This window comes from Anopheles ziemanni (genome assembly GCF_943734765.1).
Source record: "Anopheles ziemanni chromosome X unlocalized genomic scaffold, idAnoZiCoDA_A2_x.2 X_unloc_1, whole genome shotgun sequence".
Taxonomy (NCBI): Eukaryota; Metazoa; Arthropoda; class Insecta; order Diptera; family Culicidae; genus Anopheles; species Anopheles ziemanni.
The window spans coordinates 907746-928601 of record NW_026689707.1 but is presented as its reverse complement, the minus strand read 5'-3'; the positions used below and the strand labels follow the sequence as shown (position 1 = coordinate 928601).

Genomic DNA, 20856 nt, shown 5'->3' with positions numbered 1-20856 from the left:
GAAGCAATAAGCCCTCGGGTAAGGCTGTCGATTGCATTGCGTTTCTTGGCTACAGGTGACTCATATACTAGTTTGCAGTACACATTCAGAGTATGTATTTTTAAATGATTTGCTTCAAACTACATATTCTATTATTTTACGCATGTCACTCTTTTGAAGGTTTCTCCATCGTCTATTTCGCATATTGTACCAGAAGTGTGTGGGGCAATCATATTAGTACTCCGTGAAGGAAAATATGTAAAGGTAAATTAATCTTATAAATCTTTAAATAAATCAAGTATCACTCAATTCAACTATTTCACGTATATTTTATAATTCATTAATTCAACATTCACTCTGTTATCAAACTAAACTTAAAAAACTATGAATGGTTTTTTTCGCCTTTGGATTCCAAAACCAAGGCCTGCTATTAATCTTCTGTCTTTTCCCTCTTGCTAATAAATTCCCTAATAGTTTCATTTAATTCTTTAAAATCACTGTCCGAACAGGTTTCCAAAACCCACATATTTTTTGGATAGCTTCTGTTCGAGCAGTGGTCTGATACTGTGCACATAATTCGAATATTTTTCCACATAGTTCCGCATTACGTTGCTTATTTTGTAGCAACACTTCTGCTACCATTTTACCAACTCCATCATACCCGTGCCATTCATTGACTAAATTCGTAACGGTTGCCAAAGAATCGTCCAACGCCTCCAAGGCATCTGCTACACGATAGTTAAGGCCGCGCTTCCTTTTGACCGCCGACTTGCCGGATGTTGTTGGTGGTACGGCATTAACGTCGGCTTCTTGGCCACTCGTTTACGATTGCGTGATCGGACGGACAGGTGCGGATATGCCGGACGGACCAGGTGCCTCAACAATGTCCTGCTGAACAGGTGAAATATCCACTGTAACTTCGGGTTCTACGGATGCAAAATCGTCAAAATTGTCATCGTTAAACACCTCGATGATGGAATCATCTGCTTGAAGCTGCAAAAAAAAAAATTAAAATTAAACATAATATTAACATCAAAAATAAACCATACATAAAATATCATTAAGTAGTTCATCCATGTTTTTAATGGAAAATTCCATTTTATATTGATTTTTTTTATTTTCAGCTTCCTGCCAACGCTGAGGAATGGTTAAACATTTCAAAAGAATTCGAAGAACGATGGAATTTTCCTCACGTGATAGGTGCAATGGATGGAAAACACGTTCTAATCAAAGCTCCAAACAACAGTGGATCGGAGTATTTTAATTACAAGGGAACATTTAGCATCGTACTGTTAGGAATTGTAGATGCAAATTACAACTTCATTTATGCTGATGTGGGGTGCCAAGGCAAAATTTCAGATGGTGGTGTGTTGGCTAACACCGAAATAAAAAAAAAGTTTGAGAACCACGAGTTGCACATACCAGGCCCTGAAGTACTGCGTGTACCTTACAGCATAAAAGTCCCATACATGCTGTTGGCAGATCAAGCATTTGCTATGAACGAATGGTGCATTAGGACTTTTCCTAATAATACAACCCCTGGAACACCAGAACGACATTTCAACTTCCGCCATTCACAAGCTAGGCGAATCGTTGAGAATGTGTTTGGAATAATGTCTAGCGTGTTTCGTGTGCTTAGATCAACTATGGAGTTAAATCCTGAAGTTGCGGAGAAAGTGGTATTAGCAGCAGTTTATCTTCATAATTTTTTAAGAAAACGAAACTCATGCGATTCCTATACACCAGCCGAAATTTTCGATCGTCAGCATGACGAAAATACTCTAATCCCTGGATCATGGCAAAATAATGTACCAAGTGAGTCAATGCTGGATTTACAAATAACGCCACGCAATATATCTAGAAACATGCACAACATCAGACAACACATTGCGCACGACCTATTTATGAATAACCTGTTACGATAGGCAATAGCACCGCACATAATCCGATGGTTATTTCAAATGCTAAGGTATTTGTTGCCTTGTACTTAAAATCTACTAAATATCGAGAACAATAAAAATATTACCGTGCTCACCGTTCGTCGTGCCTGATTTACTTGCTCCAAAAAGTTCATTGGTATATATCCATACCAAGACGGCAGCTCTACGTCGCTTGCACCTTGAAAATAAAAACATTTTGTCCTGAATATTGATGTTTGAGTTGATTTCTTTTCTAGTAAGGAAACTTACTTGATCCCGTCACACATCTCGCTCTGTATGCCTTCCTGTTGTCGTAGTATTGGATGGTTAGATTCCTCCACTTCTTTTTTGTTGTTTCCACCGGTACTCCGATCTCTTCGGCCACTGCCATCCAACTATCTTGCTTCAAAATTTTGTTTTTGAACGACTTATCCCTCTCCATCCATAAGCAGGGCCGATTTTGCACGGCACTGATTAGCCGGAGCGATGTTTCCTGATCTTTAATAGACTACAAATTGATCAAAAATGGAATGGAATTATGTAGCAAACATTTCTTTATCCACACAAAACTGGTTATATAGCTCATACATACATTTTTTGAGCGCACTTTATGATCCATCACTTAAACTTTCTGCACTGTACTGAACTCACAAACTGTACTTGAACTAGCGCAGCAACGACATGTACGAGCACTGAAACCATAACTGTCAATAAAATTCGAGAACCACGATTCTGCGCAAGGTGTATAAATTAGAAGGTGAAGTCGTCCAGTGTAAAATGACATTTCATGACTTGACATAACACTTCTGGGGTATTCATATGGGTTTTGAGGAGGTGTATCGGAAAAGGATTGGGCTTTTGACATAACTTGAGGTTGATTGCATGGATTTGATCGTTTTTTTTTTGTCGTGTTTGTCGTGTTTGTCTTGTTCGATAGCTCACAGAGCGCTGCCTTAATCGAACTTGATTTCGTCAATGTGTTTCGATCGATATATTTTTCTTTCATTTGGCGTTCATAATTTATGAGTTCATCAAAAAAAAAAAACAAAGATGCAAGACAACGATTTTTTTTTAAAAGTGGGCGTTTTCATTGATTGCTTTAATTTTTAACGATCATTCTAAAAGTTTGTTTACCATTGACATCTTTCAGAGCTGTCAGTTGCACGAGCTGCCAAGAAACTTTCATTGCTGTGAAAGAAATTTATGGACCGGCTACGTTAAGTGAAATTTTAGTTGCGCAACCAAGGTGTATAAATTAGAAGGTGAAGTCGTCCAGTGTAAAATGACATTTCATGACTTGACATAACATTTCTGGGGTATTCATATGGGTTTTGAGGGGGGGGTATCGGAAAAAGATTGGGCTTTTGACATAACGCTTCTCAAATATGGCACCCCTTCCAAAGCGACATAAAGTCACCTTCTATATTTATACACCTTGTTGCGCAACTCAAATTGTTTGTTTATTTCGCGTTTAGACGTGTTAAGTTGGGTTTCACATGAGTGAAATGAGTGTTTGACAGTTGCTGTTAAGTGAAAGTTGCAATCATTTAAAAGGCGTTTAAGACTCGACCAATATCGAACCGTCGCTTCTGAAATTTTTCACACATTTAGTTTAAGTACTGCAGATGTTGTTGAAGGTTTGTTTGATCACTATTTTTTGATAAAATCATCTAAATTTTACAATTTAAACTCAGTTTTACTAACACAAACAAAACAAGCATGTAAACAAATGCCAAGGTGTATCCACCATAGTTACACTAAGGTTTATACATCGCGGGGAAATTGATAAAGTATCAAACATTTTAAATATGTCGTTATTGTAACTATAAAATTCAAACAAAATTCTCTCAAGTATTAGGTAAAACCATAATTCTTTTCTCAATTTCTTCTGCACCGCGTAACGCCGGGGCGTCAAGCTAGTACAACATATAACGACGGCTCCCTATCATCCACAATCCAATGGGCAGGCAGAAAGGTTCGTCGATACTTTTAAACGAGCCATTCTGAAAATCTCAGCAGACGGTACCACACTTCAAGAAGCATTAGATATCTTCTTACTCGCCTACCGAAGCACACCCCAACTGGCGAATTTTGTCTCGTTATCATATCGTTACCATCTCGTTTGTTAATTTTCGATCTCCATAACGAGACAAAGTGTTGCACCAAAAAAGGGGTGGGGATGCAACATTCAATCGGTTGTTTTGTGGTGGTGTTAGTGTCACACAGAGGTTACGAATGTGTGCGTGCTATTTCACCATAATGGCACGCACACTACTATATATTCCATTTCGGATGTCAAATGAGACGGAGAAGACGGTGTTGTGTTCTGCTCGAGCTGCCAACGCGGAAATTTTTATTTTTCGTCGAATTCCTCCGCTTCTTCAACATTCTGCTCTCCCAAGGGCGGCTTCTTCCTCCGCCCAGGTGGCAGCGGGAACTCAAAATTCCATGTCACGTCTACGTCTCTCCCGTCTCCACCCGTTTCCACCCCTCATTGGCCCACACTTTTTAAACGAAATGCAACACCGTTGATACACGCAGCAGGCCATCCTACTCCCACCTTCGACCCCGGATTTTCGTACTCGCTCTTTTGGGACTTAGTCAATTTTTCAAACAGTTTTCAGTTTTGCAAAACATAAAGAAATAACGTCGATTTGATCAATGACCTAGTTGGTCATTCAAACTTAGTTGGTTCAATTTCAAACTTATTATACAACTAATCAGATTAAACGTACTTAAAAAGCATGTCCATAATGCACTTGAAATGATTTCAGCACATTTTACAACGGAAATAAACATAGAAAAGAGATTATGCGTTCGATTCCATCATTTTCAATATGATTTACGTCCATGTATTTGAAAATAACAATGAAAATCAACACTTCAACCAGATTTTCAATCACTCCATGCCAAGCCAAACAGTCTTCATTATTATGGGATTTGGTTGTTCCATGGACAAAATTATTGCGGGTGGACAAATTATTTTTGTCACCGATTTTTCATGCCATTGTTGAATAGGCGAAACCTCAACCACGTACAAAAAACCATTATCAAATTTAAAAAATTTTAGGGCAGATAAATTTTCGTCACACGCGTTTTTTGTTCAACGATCACACTTATTTTTGACCACCATAGTCTCAAACCCAAGCTCACAGTCAAGCTGTCAGGGGAGCGTTCAGTGATGGCAGCCGCCGGGACCGCTTGGTACGCGTCGAATGCAGTGATAATAAAGTGCGTAAAATAGTGATGTTTTCAGTGTTATTTAGTGAACTTTACAGATAAGACTGAAGATATTGTGTATGTGTTTCGTCTACGGCTCATATTCAGCCCAAAAATGGAAGTTGTAGTGTTGTTTACATCGCTACTCATCCGCATGGAGAGGTACTGCTGCTGCTGGCGTCCGATCCGATCTCGCAGAATTCATCGATGGAAAACAAAACAAGATGAGTATTTCATCACTTATTGCCTATAAACACCAATAATAACTGATTTCCTCTCTATTTTCATTTCTAGAGCATCTTCCGTCGGAAGTTTGTTTTGGATCCCGATCCCGCTGCTCGCATGTGCATCAGAAGATATGCTAGATATCGATATTCCCTAGTGTGCAAGTGTGGTGTGTAGTGTAGTGATGTTAAGTGAACTTTATCATTTAAAATAGTCTTAACCTTCAGATCTACAACCGCCTACCTGGGTAAGTTTTGCCCTTTTATTTTGCAATTACTTCGAATTGAACAGTTATATCGACTCGAAATTCCTGGAATGCCTCAAGCAACATGTTCCCTATCATTCTGCCGAAAATCGACTTTTTATTTTTATTCGAAGTATTTTTTTACACCATTTTTCTATTTATACCCCTTAAATGTACAACCGCCTACCCGGGTAAGTCATACGTTTTGTACGAGAGTTTATATTTTTCTGTACCAAGACAAACCACCAGTAGGTGAAAGGAGGTGCCCCTCGGGATTTTCTTTTTATATTTATATTGAAAACAATCCAAATTTATCTAAGACACACTATGAAAGACTGTTTTACTCCTCGAACTCCTCGAACAATTAGTAATGAGATAAACTCGAAGACGATGTACAAATATGCAAATTATGCTACATTTTGGACCACACAGCGACAACGAAAGCATTCTAGGTGAACTTTCATAATTTGCTACACAAAATAATAATTTATTAATTGCAAGAAAATCATGATGCAACGGGTTGAATTAAATACAAAAGAAACTGTTATCGTTTGAAACAAAACGATCGAATTTATGTATATGAGCTAAGTTTTAAAATGTTAAGGCTTAAATATCAGTTGTAACAATGTATAATGAAGAATTTCTTCCAGATATGCCACTGAATTTACTGAGGAACATGAACATTTCCGAAACGTAAAATTTAATAGAAAAATATTTCTACATCTTTGAAATTTCAATTTATAAGGAAAAATGTTGAAGGCATTTTTTTTCACCAGAAACTTAAGAAGTATAAACAAACACAATAACTTATTGAAAATGTATGGTTTACAGAGTTGGCGATTGTAGATCTATGGGATAAAATATATTTGAATGAAAAAATTACTTACTTATCGAATTTTTAATATTACTTTTTGAATGGGATGTGTTAGAAAACATTCTTAAGTATCATTACTGAAAATTTCAACTCACTACGGCATCTAGAACAAAAGATATTAGCTTTGAAGCACAGCAAAATGCAAACCCCCATACAAAACAAACGCCTACCCGGGTAGGCGGTCGTATGTTAACGTAGGTATTTTTGGTCGTAGACCTGAAGGTTAAGCAGTGTCGTTAATCTATGATAATCCTAAATAAATATATATTGATAAAAATATTTCGGAACTGGTGGACTTATGTTTGCATGATGACCATCACTATACAGGGTACTCGGGGGCCGCCATTACTGACCCATGCGCATGCGCAAAATCGCCCACGAGGGTATCTCAGACCCGCTGGTTGCGTGTCACAACCAGCGCCAAACCAGCGCCAAACCAGCGGGGTTTACAACATTTTTACGCGTCGCGTGACATTTTCTGCCTCCAGGGCGGTGTTATTTCTGTTGAACGAAACAAACCAATGAATAGAATTAGTGAATCGCTGTTATGGTTATGATTTTGCACTACCACTTTGTTTACTTACCGATTCTAAGATCCGGCCAACGCATTCGTGGACGATCGAACTCCTCATCCGTTTCCCGGACCAGATCGCACATGAGCTGACATTGTTCCCGACTTGTTGATGGATCCTATTAGTTTCCGTTTAGGCGCCATGAACATTGAAAATTCAACACACTTTTGGTTTACACCAGGGATGTCAAACATACGGCCCGCGGGCCACATGCGGCCCGCAAGAACATTGGGTGCGGCCCGCGACCCCTTTGAAACATTACATCGAAAGTTTGGATCCTTGAGTATTGGCTTATAGCAAATACCAAAATATTTAATGTAATTTTTTTCACGAACTGCGAATTGCAAGAGAACTGGACGAATGTCAATTTAAACAATTTTAATAAGAAAGTGATGTGCAACTTTGCAGCAAAGGTTTTACACAGATTTTTCTAGGCAAGTGGATAAATAGTGTTTATAGAAAACAAACGTGATGAACTACAAGACCATTCCAAACAAAATAACAAATGCGGAGCAATAAGTTAGCTATTGTAATTATATACCTTTACTTTTCTAAAATCATTAACAAAATACACAATAGTGTTGAACTGCAACATATATTTCAATAAACTTGATTTGAATTCGTTAAAATTTGGAAAACGATTAACCCTCTCTTTTACTCAAAATTTGTAATTTTTTTAAGTAGTAATATAATATGAAAAAATGTGAAAATGTAAAACATGATTGACTGTTAAGATAAAACCACATTGATAAGAACATATTTTCATCACTCCAATCAATTATATGGTTTGGCCCGCGAGCCTTTTTTGGGAGAAAATGCGGCCCGCGAACCTATTTTGGGAGGAAATGCGGCCCGCAAGGTGAAACGAGTTTGACATCACTGCTCTATGATAAACGCTACTCATTTCATCGAATTGCCGATCAATTGCAGTAGAAACATTTTCAAACATGTTTGTACTATCATTACAAATTAAAAAAAACGGCTAAAGATTATAAAACTAAAAACATCATATATAATAATTTTCCTTCCGAGGGTCGACCATGGCCCAACAAACACGCGCGCGAAAAGTAACCCTTATTCGAATGATGCCTGATTCAATGTCGCTACTAATTCAAAATCAGAAAAATGGGCCTGTTAAGCAAAACCGACCCTTCTGTGCGTTGTTGTTGGAATTTTGTGCTGTTAGTGTGTGTAAGAGTGAGATAAAGAAATAGGGAGAGGTAGAACGATAAAATGAGAGAGAAAGAGACATACAGTAAAGATAGAAGCTGACATAATGGGAAAAAGAGAGATAAAAATGGAATGTATGACAAGGCGAGGCATAGGGATAGGGATAGATATAGCCAGAGAGCCAGAGAGAGAGAGAGAGCGAGAGAGAGAGAGAGAGAGAGAGAGACAGAGAGAGAGAGAGAGAGAGAGAAGGAGATAAATAGACAGAGAGAGAGATAATGAGAGAGAGCGAGACAGTGTGAATGCGATGGTAGATGTGGTTGGCAAAGTGAGAAAGAGTAGATGGGAGATGGGAGATGGAAAATGGGAGATGGGAGATGGAAGATGGGAGATGGTTGATGGGCGGTTCATGGTGGTTGGTGAAAGGTTGGTCGTGGTTGGTGGGCAGTTGTTGGTGGTTGGTGGGCGGTTCGTGGCGGTTGGTGGGCGGTTCGTGGCGGTTGGTGGGCGGTTGGTGGTGGTTGGTGGGCGGTTGGTGGTGGTTGATGGTGGTGGGTGGATGGTCATCAGTGGAGGTAGATGGGTGGTGGGAGGAGGGAGGTAGGAAATGGGCGGTGGAAGGTGAGAGGGTAGAGTTGGGTAAGTAAGGGACATAGAGTGGTGAACAAAGAAAGAGAGGTATTGGGTGATAATGAGAGGGATGGGGAGAAAACGAGAATGAAAGAAAAAGAGAGTGAGAGTGAGAGGAGAGAGGGAGGGAGAGCGAGAATGCGAGCGGCATAGGACGATATGTCCGAGCTGTGCGGGCAGGTAGCTTTACCTTCCAAACGGGTGTATAATACTCGCGCGAATGTCAGTTTTGCTGTCATTTTTTTGTTTTGTTTCGTATCGACGCTCCTATTCGTGAGCCGATCCAAATGAAAGCGCATTCAGTGTTGATTTGAATGTTTAACTGTAACAAATTACAGAGAGGTAATGTGTTCACCGAAATCTTTTGAACAAACATTAAATATCATCACAAACAACTATTTTCCATCGGCTTGCAAGCAATACCAGTTGCGCAAATTTTTGCAAATCTATTTGTCACTCGACGACCGAAAACACATTTGCGCAGATTTTGACAGTTTATTGACTATCTGACATTTTACCGTTTGCAAAGGTTGCAGTACCCGGTTGCATGTGCTGTGTGGCACAGAAACTGGTACAATATGCTGTACCCACACAACACGAAGTCGTATAAAGTTGAATAAATTGAATCTCATATTAGTATATTTCGAATCGGAATCGCATTACGCATAGACAATGTACGAGCAATGTATATTCTTTGTTGCATATGATGCCGATTAAGAATGTAATACGATTTTCTTTATGCATACGTATATACGAACAATGTACGGCTGATGTATATCGTAAGTCGTATATGATGCCGACTTAGAAAACATACGACTAAAGATATACATTTTTAACAATGTACGGTTAGCGCCTCCACTTTTGTACGTTTAGGCATTATTTTAGCATCATTTACGATTCAATCATATTGCACAGAAGTACGATTATTTCAAGTTGATATTCGATTTACATGCATATGTGATGTGTGGGTAATTCGGTTCAAGTCCCTGTCTTCGAAAAACCTTCTACTAACCGAGCTGTTCGATAGACGCGTTTGGTTTTTTGGTTACATTTTGCGATATAACAGTGCTTTTGCATACATATCGATGGGGGCTTCAATTAAAGGGACACATCTTGCGCGTGAAGATCGGGCGCTGGTCGAACAGAGAGAGGGTCAGATTATTTCGTAATTTTTTATCCCGCAATTCGTATTTGTATTTGAACCCACTTATCGCTCGGCAATTGTCAACACAATATACCTTCTGCGGAAAGACCTAGAAACTGTAACGGGGACGGCATGGAACCAACAATGGGGCGGTAGGGGAGCCAGGGACTGCTGACGGGCCAGGTACCTGGCCTAAAAATCCTAGTTATAAATGTAAAGCAAACACATTTTTGCTGAAAAGCTGGTGATGATAGAAAATGATAATAAATCATCTTGATGCAGACGACCGCATAGTACGACGCGATGATAATTATTATGAGCTAATTATGTGTCCGGATTCACATTCTTCGCACAAGTAATACGGGTGGATTGCGTTGGGGCACGTTTCGCAACAAATGTTTGTACTATCATTACAAATTAAAAAAAAAAAACAGCTAAAGATTATAAAACTACAAAAATTATAAATGTTAAGTAAACAAATGTTTGCTGACAAAATGGTGATGATAGAAAATGATAATAAATAAAATATCTAGCATCTTGATGCAGACGACCGCATAATACGATGCGATGATAATTATTATGAGCTAATTATTTGTCAGGATTCACATTGTTCGCAAAAGTAATCCTGGTGGATTGCGTTGAAGCACGTTTCGCAACAAATTAAATCTCCTCCTTTGCAACACAAGAAACACCACCCTGCTGGCAGCGGTAACTCAAAATTCCGTGTCACGTCTACGTCTCTCCCGTCTCCACCCGTTTCCACCCCTCATTGGCCCACACTTTTCAAACGATGTGCAACATCGTCAACGGTCAATTGCTACAATCAGCAGGCCATCCTTCTCCCACCTTCGACCCCGAATTTTCGTACTCGCTCTTTTGGGACTTAGTCAATTTTTCAAACCTTTTTCATTTTTGCAAAACTTAAATAAATAACGTCGATTTGATTAATGATCAACAAATTTGTCAAATTCCAAAAGTATTTGTACTTTTGTACGTAACTATACAGAATAAAAAAGTTAAAAAGCATGTCCATAATACACTTCAAATGATTTCAGCACATTTTACAACGGATATAAACATAGAAAAGAGATTATGCGTTCTATTCCATCATTTTCAATATGATTTACGTCCATGTATTTGAAAATAACAATGAAAATCAAATTCACACTTCGACCAGATTTTCAATCACTCAATGCCAAGCGAAACCGCCTACATTATTGTGGGATTTGGTTGTCCTGTGGACAAAGTTTATTGCGGGTGGATAAATTATTTTTATCACCGATTTTTCATGCAATTGTTGAATAGGCGAAACCTCAACCATGTACAAAAAAATATTATCAAATTTAAAAAAGTTTAGGACAGATAAACTTTCGTCACACGCGATTTTTGTTCAACGATCACACTTATTTTTGGCCACCATAGTCTCAAACCCACGCTCACAGTCAAGCTGTCAAGGGAGCGTTCAGTGATGGCAGCCGCCGGGACCGGCTTGGAGTGCGTCGAGCGCAGTGAAAATAAAGTGGGTAAATTAGTGGTGTTTTCTGTGTTTTTTAGTGATCTTTATGGATAAGAGTGAAGAAATTGTGTGTGGGCTTGCTTTGCTGCTCATATTCAGCCCGAAAACGACATATTTAATCGATAGATAGTGTTGTTTACATCGCTACTCTTCCGCACGGAGAGGTACTGCTGCTGCTGGCGTCCGATCCGTTCTCGCAGAATTCGATCGATAAAAAACAAAAAAAGATGAGTATTCCATCATTGATTGTGTATAAACATCAATAGTAATTTCCTATCTATTTTCATTTCTAGAGCATCTTTCGTCGGAAGCTTGTTTTGGATTCCGCTGCTCGGATGCGAATCCGAAGATATTCTCTAGTGTACAAGTGTTGTGTGTAGTGCAGTGATATGTAGTGAAATTTATGACTAAGAATAGTCTTAAGCGGTGTAGGTAATTAAAAATAAACCGAAATAAATATATATGTTGATAAAAATATTACGGAACTGGCGGACTTATGTTTGCATGATGACCATCACTATACAGGGTACTCGGGGGCCGCCATTTCTAATCCATGCGCATGCGCAAAATCGCTCACGAGGGTAACTCAGACCCGCGCAATTAGCTGTTACATTGCGCGCCAATTGCGCGCTAATTGCGCGGGGTATACAACATTTTTATGTCACGCGTGACATTTTCTGCCTCCTGGGCAATTCACATTGAGAGCTATCTGATCAAGGCTGTGTTTGGGACATATGAGCTGCTGCGTGGTAAGCATTTCCGACCCAGCCGAAATGCAGCGCCGATCCGGATGGTACGAAGACGAACACTTGATACATCGTACCAGAGCTGTTTTCTCGTTAGAGGCTTTTCCCCTTGGATCGTCGGCGACGCAGTTACTGACTATTAACGACTGCAAACTATGGAAAAAGGCGTAAACATGAAATGTGGTACTGGCGAACGCACAAGCTACCAGCACAGCGACACTTCGTTTCGTTTTTGGTTTCTTCCAACTCATCATTGCGCACAAAACAGCTTTGTTTCACAAGAACATCCTTCAACTCGCTACCCGAACAGTCGTTACAGTTAAAACGGCGCTCATCCACCATTGATTGCAGTTTCACTTGTTCCAATAGGTAGGCTGTTATACAATGCAAATGCATGTGACGGTTGCACTTCATACACTGGACCACGATTGGTGGGTGTTTACAAATGCAGCATACCGTCCTGTCCTTTGGCAGACCCTTGGAAATGGGTTTCGGGTCGATCTGGAAAATAAATTCTTCTTCCAACGTAGGTTTTTCTTTTGTAATCAGTACAACAACAGAATCTCCATGTTCATCATTGTGCTCTGGCATAAATCCATCAAGCATGTGGCATAAGTTACGCAAGACTACGCTGCGCTTTTTGATGATGAGCTCCGTCACTTTTGAGCGAGGTAAGTTTCCTTGCATATTGTTCAAGCATGAATGTCTTCTCATCAGTGCTTTGATCATCTAGCACCCAGCGGGCATTGTTGCGCATCATTAGCTTGCAACGCTACACATTTTGGCTAATCTTTAGCTAATCCTCGAAAAAGATTAGCCAAAGATTAGCCAAATATGAATGAACGTTTCGTGACGTCACAATGACGGTTCAGCATTGTGACGTCACTACAGCGGGTGTTCATTCGCCCCTCACCCCTTCCTCCTTTCTTTCATTCCCCACATTCGTTACGTCAATTCTTTCGACAATAATTTAACGACCGTGAAAATTTAAATTCAACGTTATTCTCGTTGAATAAATATTTATTTACATAAAAAGCCCATTTGTACAATGGCGGGCAAACAGTTCCGTTGTAAGCTGTAAAGAAACAAATTTGAAGAAAAGAATTAATATCAAATTATGAAAACAATTTGAACATAAATAACAGTAAAAACATACATTAGACCAAGTGTTGAAAACATCTCCCTTTACGCCGGTTATTGCACCACGGTGATCCCTGCAGCACTATGCTGGGTGTTTTCAGTGCTGTTTGAGGAAACGTGGAGTAAACTGCTGGAAAAAATAAAGATATAATATAAATATTAAGCATTTTTAAAATATGTATAGCAATGTGCAATTTTCACTGCACTGTTGATGATTAATACTTATGTACTAATAATTTCACAGTAACTGCGATTATTCATACTCACTTGTTAATATTTTCACTATAATTTTGATGATCCGGCCAGGCTGGTACGGGTTTGGAGAATCGTATAGCACGGATTGGAGCTTACGTTTACCACCATTTTTTGTGCACGGGTCCCGTGTAGTCCAAGTACCTGTCGAACTTACTTACCTTATTTACCCACTTAGAACGTAATTAACATTATTTATTACCTCACTTTCTGCACTTTTCACTCCTATCCAGATCGATTGTTTTCGATCAATTGTAAAATGTAAACAACGTGGAGCTGTCAATAACGTCGATCGTTCTATAACAGTGTTTACATGGAGGAAATATGGTTGTGCCCCTTCAAATTTGTTTTTTGTAGTTTTACTGGTTAAATAGAAGAATCTTGAAATTAAAACATGAAATTAAGTTGGTGACGTAAAAATAGTCATATATTTTTTAACTATGGGGCGACAATGGATTGAAAGTGAGCTATAAAACACATAGAGTTTCATTCAATATAGTCTACGTTAGCAAGTCGAAATCAAAATAAACAATTTCGGAACGGCAACGAAAGCTCTGTACTCTAGAGCGTGCAAGCGGGAAAATTCTTAAGAAATTCAAAGCATTGTATGCTAGTTTCAGTGGCTGAAAATTCTATCAGGTGAAAAATACTAAACAAACATACAATTTCACTCACTGTTTTAAAAAGTTGGCAAGGTAAGTTAAATATACATTACTATAGCGGTTTTTACGACTAGTATATTTGATTTTTATAGAATTAAAGCATAATCATGGAGACACCCAGTGTTACGGCAAACAATCAATCGCTGCATTCTATTTCCGAGCGTGTGGATATGAACCTGCGGCAAACATTTATACTGACGAAAGTTGTCCGGGGGATGAAGGATGTGCTGGACCAACGGCCCCCACAGGTGGTAACACATCAGGAACCCCCGTTTACTCTGAAGGCAGTGGATAGCAAAGAAGAGCTGGACGAGTTGGAGTTCAAGCTTCGTAACGCTGAACATTTCCAAGATGTTCTGCAATGGGTGCAGACTCGTACAGTTAAAACGGAGGCAAAGCAGAGGATGCATGAGGGTATGCAGCTCCTATTTAACAAACAGTTTATGGTCAAATGCAGCTGGTCTGGCGGAGGACGTCCTGAAAAAAAAATTAGGTTTAGTATTTATCATAATATATTTCTACTTTTAAAAAAAATAGCGGAGAACGGTCATGATGGCCAAGTGCATGCATCCGCTGTAGAAGCCTTTGTAAGGTTAAAGTTAAAAAACGCAGCGAGCACGGCAAAAACAAAAGGGATTATAAAAGGTTCGGCCAACAAACCATACACTTACAAAAAAAACAGACCGTTCTTCCCTTAGTACGTAAGTTAATTTTAGCTTTAGTACATGAGTTAGTTTAGTTACTTTCTTTTCTATTTGGTGATAGGGCTTTGTTTATTTCTGGTTAGTTCTAAGTTTGTTTAATTTAGATTTATTGATAGGGTTTTAGTTTTAATTTATGAGAATAATACATGAATTGTTAATGATGTTGAATTGTTTTTTTTAATTACATTTGCTATGATGATGGAGATGATAATGGCCCACCGCTCACCCATGCAAAAGATTGAGAAACCCACACAGACGCTTAAGGATCCTCAAACTTATGCATACACTTCATGTTTTATTATTGAATGAAAATTCATTTTAAGATGATAATTTAAAATCGACGAGCATCATAGTCGAAGTCAAAAATGTATGTTGAATGAAAATTCATTTTAAATTATCATCACCAGCATCATAGTCGAAGTCAAAAATGTATGTTAAATACATGAATACGCGAAGGAACCTGAAACATTTCGTTATGTAGACCATGAGAACACAGACTCGCTAGAAAAGAGGCTTGAGTAGGGCGCAGGCGATCTATCTGTTTCAGCATGGAGCCCCGCGAGGCAGCATAGTGCTAAAGGATTCAAAATATCAACTAGCAATGCTCTATCAGTAGCCATAAAAGCGGTTAAAAAGGTCATTCCACGAACATTATCGAGCACGATGATCTCTTGTTGACGTGGAAGCAACCATGGAATCCATAAAACTATCTTCTCAACGGAGTGTATGAAGCAACGGGAAAAGGGCTATGGTATCAAGAGCAATAGTAACAGGAGGATCTATTGGTGGTCTTGAGAGAGATCGCTTCGGTAAATATATTGCTGATAGTTTACATTTTATGGATTCACACGGTACTTCCACCCTTCTTGACGGAGCATTTTCCTTTATTTTATAGATAAACAAATCGGCAGACGACAATTCTATTTGCGAATTGCCGTCTGCCCACTTTCCTTCGAAAAGCTCCGTCTTATGGTCAATCTGGATCCCAATCAAGATGAACGAAGACAAAGAACTTTTCTTTGCCTCCAAAAATTTGATGACGCTGCCCTGGTGGGTCAAAAACCATTGATCTCTAAATTCGGGCAGCAAGGTAAAATCGGCTGTTACGTGTAATCCAACCCGATTTACCATCAACATTGGATAGTTTGGAGCACTATAACTGGCAGCCGTCTGGATAGAATCTCTGGCTTGCACCCTGGCTGCCACTTGCTCCACACACTTCGTGCCCGATTTAATACAGCGTTTGATAAACTGCAAGTGGTTTTCAAAACAATAAGCCGAAAAATTTTCAAGTTGTCCAAATTTTAAAACTTCTCCATACACGTGCTGGAGATTATGAACATTACTTGTCAAGTGGTAACGACCATATATCGTGCCGAACTCCTTTACAAACTTTTCTAGGAGCTTTTTCGCAAGCGGCCAATGTCGCTGATGTGCCGTGGATGCAAAACAGGTCACACCGCAGAAGTAGAGCAAGAAATGATTGAAAGCCTGTTCGTTCATGCAATCTTTCAAGACCACAACACTAATGTAATGCAGGAAGGACCGATATTCGGTTCCCTTCCAATTGCGGACTTCATTGAGGTGCCTCATGGGGCGATGCACCTCAGAAGGAAGCCGTGTATTTTCCATAAACTTAGACACAGCTTCCTTCTGGGGGTCTGACCATCGACCAAGGGTTGCAAATTTGCCATCCAGCATCCCTCGAAGAATTTTTCTGGTCACCCCCAAATCAATTAAATGGAGCCGATCGCCAACAACGACGTCTTCTATTAAATGGAAATTATTTATATCTTCTAGTGGTGTCCGCCAACTCTTATGATGGTCCTTGTCTACCTTAGCTCGAAAGCCCGCGTCCGTGCGCGGTGCAGAGTTCACGGAGTCAAAAATGACTTTATTCTCCGGTTTGATGTATTCCCCAACACAGGAACACTTTAAGCATCCATGCTTACCAGTATAACTGGTGACAGCTTTTAGATACGCCCGCGCCGGAGAATCGGCAACAATGGCGCGAAGTTTAAAATGCACCTGCTTGTCACCGAACTGCAAGCCTCTTTGCTGGAGATCGTTCACCTCCAACACTAGCGGCCGAAGATATTGTTCGATGTTCTCCGGCTTTGCTTGTCCCCCAAAAACACCGACAAGCATTACCGGAGCATCTACCAATTCTTCCACCTTTATAAGTATTGGCCACAGTTGTGTGTTTGAACTTTTAAAAAGGGGAAGCCCATCGATCGACACTTGTATGGAAAGAAGGTCATCTTTGGGTATGACATCTTTAAAATATTTTTTTAGGACCGTCTCTACCCCCTGATACCAAAATCGTCCTCCCAAGATCGATTTTACTTTTACCACGACTGGAGAGGATGATTTGGTAAGTGTCCGTGCATCTTTAGGAAGTTGCAATTTATAATCCTTCCTCAAGATCGCCAGAAGTTTTCCTAGAGACGAACGTGATACGAGTTCCAAGATTGCCCACCGTCTCAACGCCTCATGTCGGCTATAGCTATCTACATATCTAGCCAACCTAGTGCAATCCACTCTGATGTCATCATCATCATCATCAGATCCGTCAATAGATGTGTCCTCATGGCTCGAAATTGTTTCAGGTTCCTCCGTGGGTAAAATTAAGCTTCCACTACCAATAACCTCCACCCTGTTTTCAAAACTTATCTGGCGGTTGGCTTCAACAATGCCGCTCGTAGATGCCGCTTGTAAAAAAGCATCTTCATCTCGGGTTATACCTAAAACAGTTGAAGTATAGAATGAAATATTACATAACCCAACCCAGCTGCCCGGAGGCTTTAAAACAATATATTACAATTTAATCATTTTTTCTTTTACTTACCAACTCCTAGATCAGGCCATTTTATTTCAGACGCACTCATTCGTTGCCATTCAGTCCATTCTATTTCAGTGTCGTCCATTCGAGGTCGATGGCTAGGACCGCTAGAAACTTCATCACCGTTCTTTCTTTTGCTTGACGAAGCTCTACCTAATTCCATCGCTTCCTCTTCAGGAGTTATATCTAAAACAATATTACTAATTATTAAAACTGCATCCAGATCCCGATCGTATATTTATACGTAACCAGCAGCAAGAGTACACCACATATGCTATTACCCGACACATTACCAATGTTTCGGTAATATAATTTGTATTTTCACTTTCACTTACCAACGCCTAGATCTGCCCACGGTATAGCACTTGATCCACTTTGCTTGAATGCCTCCCACTCCATTTCTATTTCACGATCCATCACTTCAAATCACAACGATTAACAGCAAACAATTTAAAAAAACAATCGACACTGCTCAAGATTGGACACTGCTCAAGAAAAGCGATAAATCCTTATCAAAACAAAGTTGACACATCAAAACAAGCCATCCACGCGGATTTCATAAAAAAAAAAAATACTGCTCGGTTGATAAGAAAACAAAGCAAGAACTTCATGACCCACCGTTCTTGCGGTTTTTTTAGCGTTGAGTTTGATCAAGGCATATGAGAAAGAAGGTGTGTGAGAAGGAAGAACTTCATGACCCACCGTTCATGACCCACCGAAACGTTCTTGCGGTTTTTTTTATCGTTGGTTTTGATCAAGGCATACGAGAAGGAAGGTGTATGAGAAGGAAGGCGTATGAGAACTGTACGTGCAATGGGCAAACGAAGTGGAGTGATGACGTCATGACGTTGCGCTACTCGACGCTGTAGTGCACAATTGTGGACTCCAGCGGGGGTGCATTGAGGAAAATTCATTTTTTGAGTGAATTTTTAGAGAATGTTGTGCAACAATGCCCGCTGGGCAGGAATGTGCTCCCCAAATTCACAATCACTTTGATCAACAGCTCTATGTAATGTTTGGAATCATCACTAAAAAGGGTTCCTTTCTCTTCACTTTCATGCACCGATGCATTGGACGGTCCGGCTATACTATTCTGTATCGAGGAGATTTGCTGCAGTTTCATTCTTTTTCTTGTATGTTCTGTTACAATCGGAATTACATCGCATGACGGACTTTCGGCAGTGGGGGGAGCGTGTCCTCTTGTTGTGTTTTCTTTGTCCTTTTATAACTCCAATAGTGTGTATTTATCTGGTTCAAAACTATTGAGTCTCTATGTCATAGAGAATACCAATGTAGATATCTTGAGACTGGTAAAGCTATTTGACTTTTCCGATACTGAGCTCGAGCGAGTGTAATGGCCACATAAAGACGTGTGTTAACCTTTTGTAAGGGACAGCGTCGATAGTTACCATCGCTTTCGGTCCTTTCAATCCAGATAGCCTCAATAGTTTTGAACCAGATAAGTACACACTATATTCAGTATTTAATCATCTTGGTTTTGAGCATCTGTTTTGATCGTTTTGATCGTTTTGATGGGACCTTGTCTAAACGGACTTTGGGCAAGTGTGTTGAAATTCCGCTGGTAAATATATGTCTAATTGTTCTACATTACGCTACCTAGTTATATGACGACCGTGGTATTCATTGCGCGTCAGTACTAGTCAGGACTTGCAGTCGGCTAGCTATTTTATGTATTAATCTGTTTTGTTCTTTTAGTGCAATTTCATTAGTTCGTTTATCTTGCTTGTATGGACAATTGTGAACATGGGAAGGCTGTAAAAGCAGCGCTGAAGGGAGCTTTGCGGAATAACTGGAAGGTAGCATCACAGCAGGCAGAGGAATTTAACGCTATTGACATTGAGATGCGCCTGGAAAAGTTTTACTGATCAGTTGAACTGGAAAGAGTCCGTTTGGCATCGATTGGAGTTATAAAAGGACAAGGAAAACACAACAAGAGGACACGCTCCCCCCACTGCCGAAAGTCCGTCATGCGATGTAATTCCGATTGTAACAGAACATACAAGAAAAAGAATGAAACTGCAGCAAATCTCCACGATACAGAATAGTATAGCCGGACCGTCCAATGCATCGGTGCATGAAAGTGAAGAGAAAGGAACCCTTTTTAGTGATGATTCCAAACATTACATAGAGCTGTTGATCAAAGTGATTGTGAATTTAGGGAGCACATTCCTGCTAGATGATCAAAGCACTGATGAGAAGACATTCATGCTTGAACAATATGCAAGGAAACTTACCTCGCTCAAAAGTGACGGAGCTCATCATCAAAAAGCGCAGCGTAGTCTTGCGTAGATTAACTCAAATGCGTAACTTATGCCACATGCTTGATGGATTTATGCCAGAGCACAATGATGAACATGGAGATTCTGTTGTTGTACTGATTACAAAAGAAAAACCTACGTTGGAAGAAGAATTTATTTTCCAGATCGACCCGAAATCCATTACCAAGGGTCTGCCAAAGGGCAGGGCGGTATGCTGCATTTGTAAACACCCACCAATCGTGGTCCAGTGTATGAAGTGCAACCGTCACATGCATTTGCATTGTATAACAGCCTACCTATTGGAACAAGTGAAACTGCAATCAATGGTGGATGAGCGCCGTTTTAACTGTATCGACTGTTCGGGTAGCGAGTTGAAGGATGTTCTTGTGAAACAAAGCTGTTTTGTGCGCAATGATGAGTTGGAAGAAACCAAAAACGAAACGAAGTGTCGCTGTGCTGGTAGCTTGTGCGTTCGCCAGTACCACATTTCATGTTTACGCCTTTTTCCATAGTTTGCAGTCGTTAATAGTCAGTAACTGCGTCGCCGACGATCCAAGGGGAAAAGCCTCTAACGAGAAAACAGCTCTGGTACGATGTATCAAGTGTTCGTCTTCGTACCATCCGGATCGGCGCTGCATTTCGGCTGGGTCGGAAATGCTTACCACGCAGCAGCTCATATGTCCCAAACACAGCCTTGATCAGATAGCTCTCAATGTGAATTGCCCAGGAGGCAGAAAAT

General features: G+C 39.9%; 1 protein-coding gene across 1 annotated transcript; it reads right to left on the bottom strand.

Annotated features, from left to right (window-relative positions):
• Positions 1–801: 801 nt before the first annotated feature.
• On the bottom strand, positions 802–18237 carry LOC131291487 (uncharacterized). Its single transcript, XM_058320706.1, has 4 exons — positions 18174–18237; positions 17359–17740; positions 16755–17241; positions 802–972 (listed from the first exon to the last, which is right to left on the bottom strand). Exons 1-4 carry the CDS (start codon positions 18235–18237, stop codon positions 802–804), a joined length of 1104 nt encoding a protein of 367 aa, XP_058176689.1.
• Between the last annotated feature and the right edge of the window lie 2619 nt (positions 18238–20856).

Excerpts from the sequence above, each read along its gene's own strand:
- LOC131291487 (XM_058320706.1), bottom strand. The coding sequence starts at position 18,237 with ATGGAGTGGGAGGCATTCAAGCAAAGTGGATCAAGTGCTATACCGTGG. Across the intron at positions 17,741-18,173 it reads GTGGGCAGATCTAGGCGTTG|GTATAACCCGAGATGAAGAT; the intron begins GTAAGTGAAAGT and ends CAACTGTTTTAG. Across the intron at positions 973-16,754 it reads ATTTAATAGAAGACGTCGTT|CTTCAAGCAGATGATTCCAT; the intron begins GTTGGCGATCGG and ends TTTTTTTTGCAG.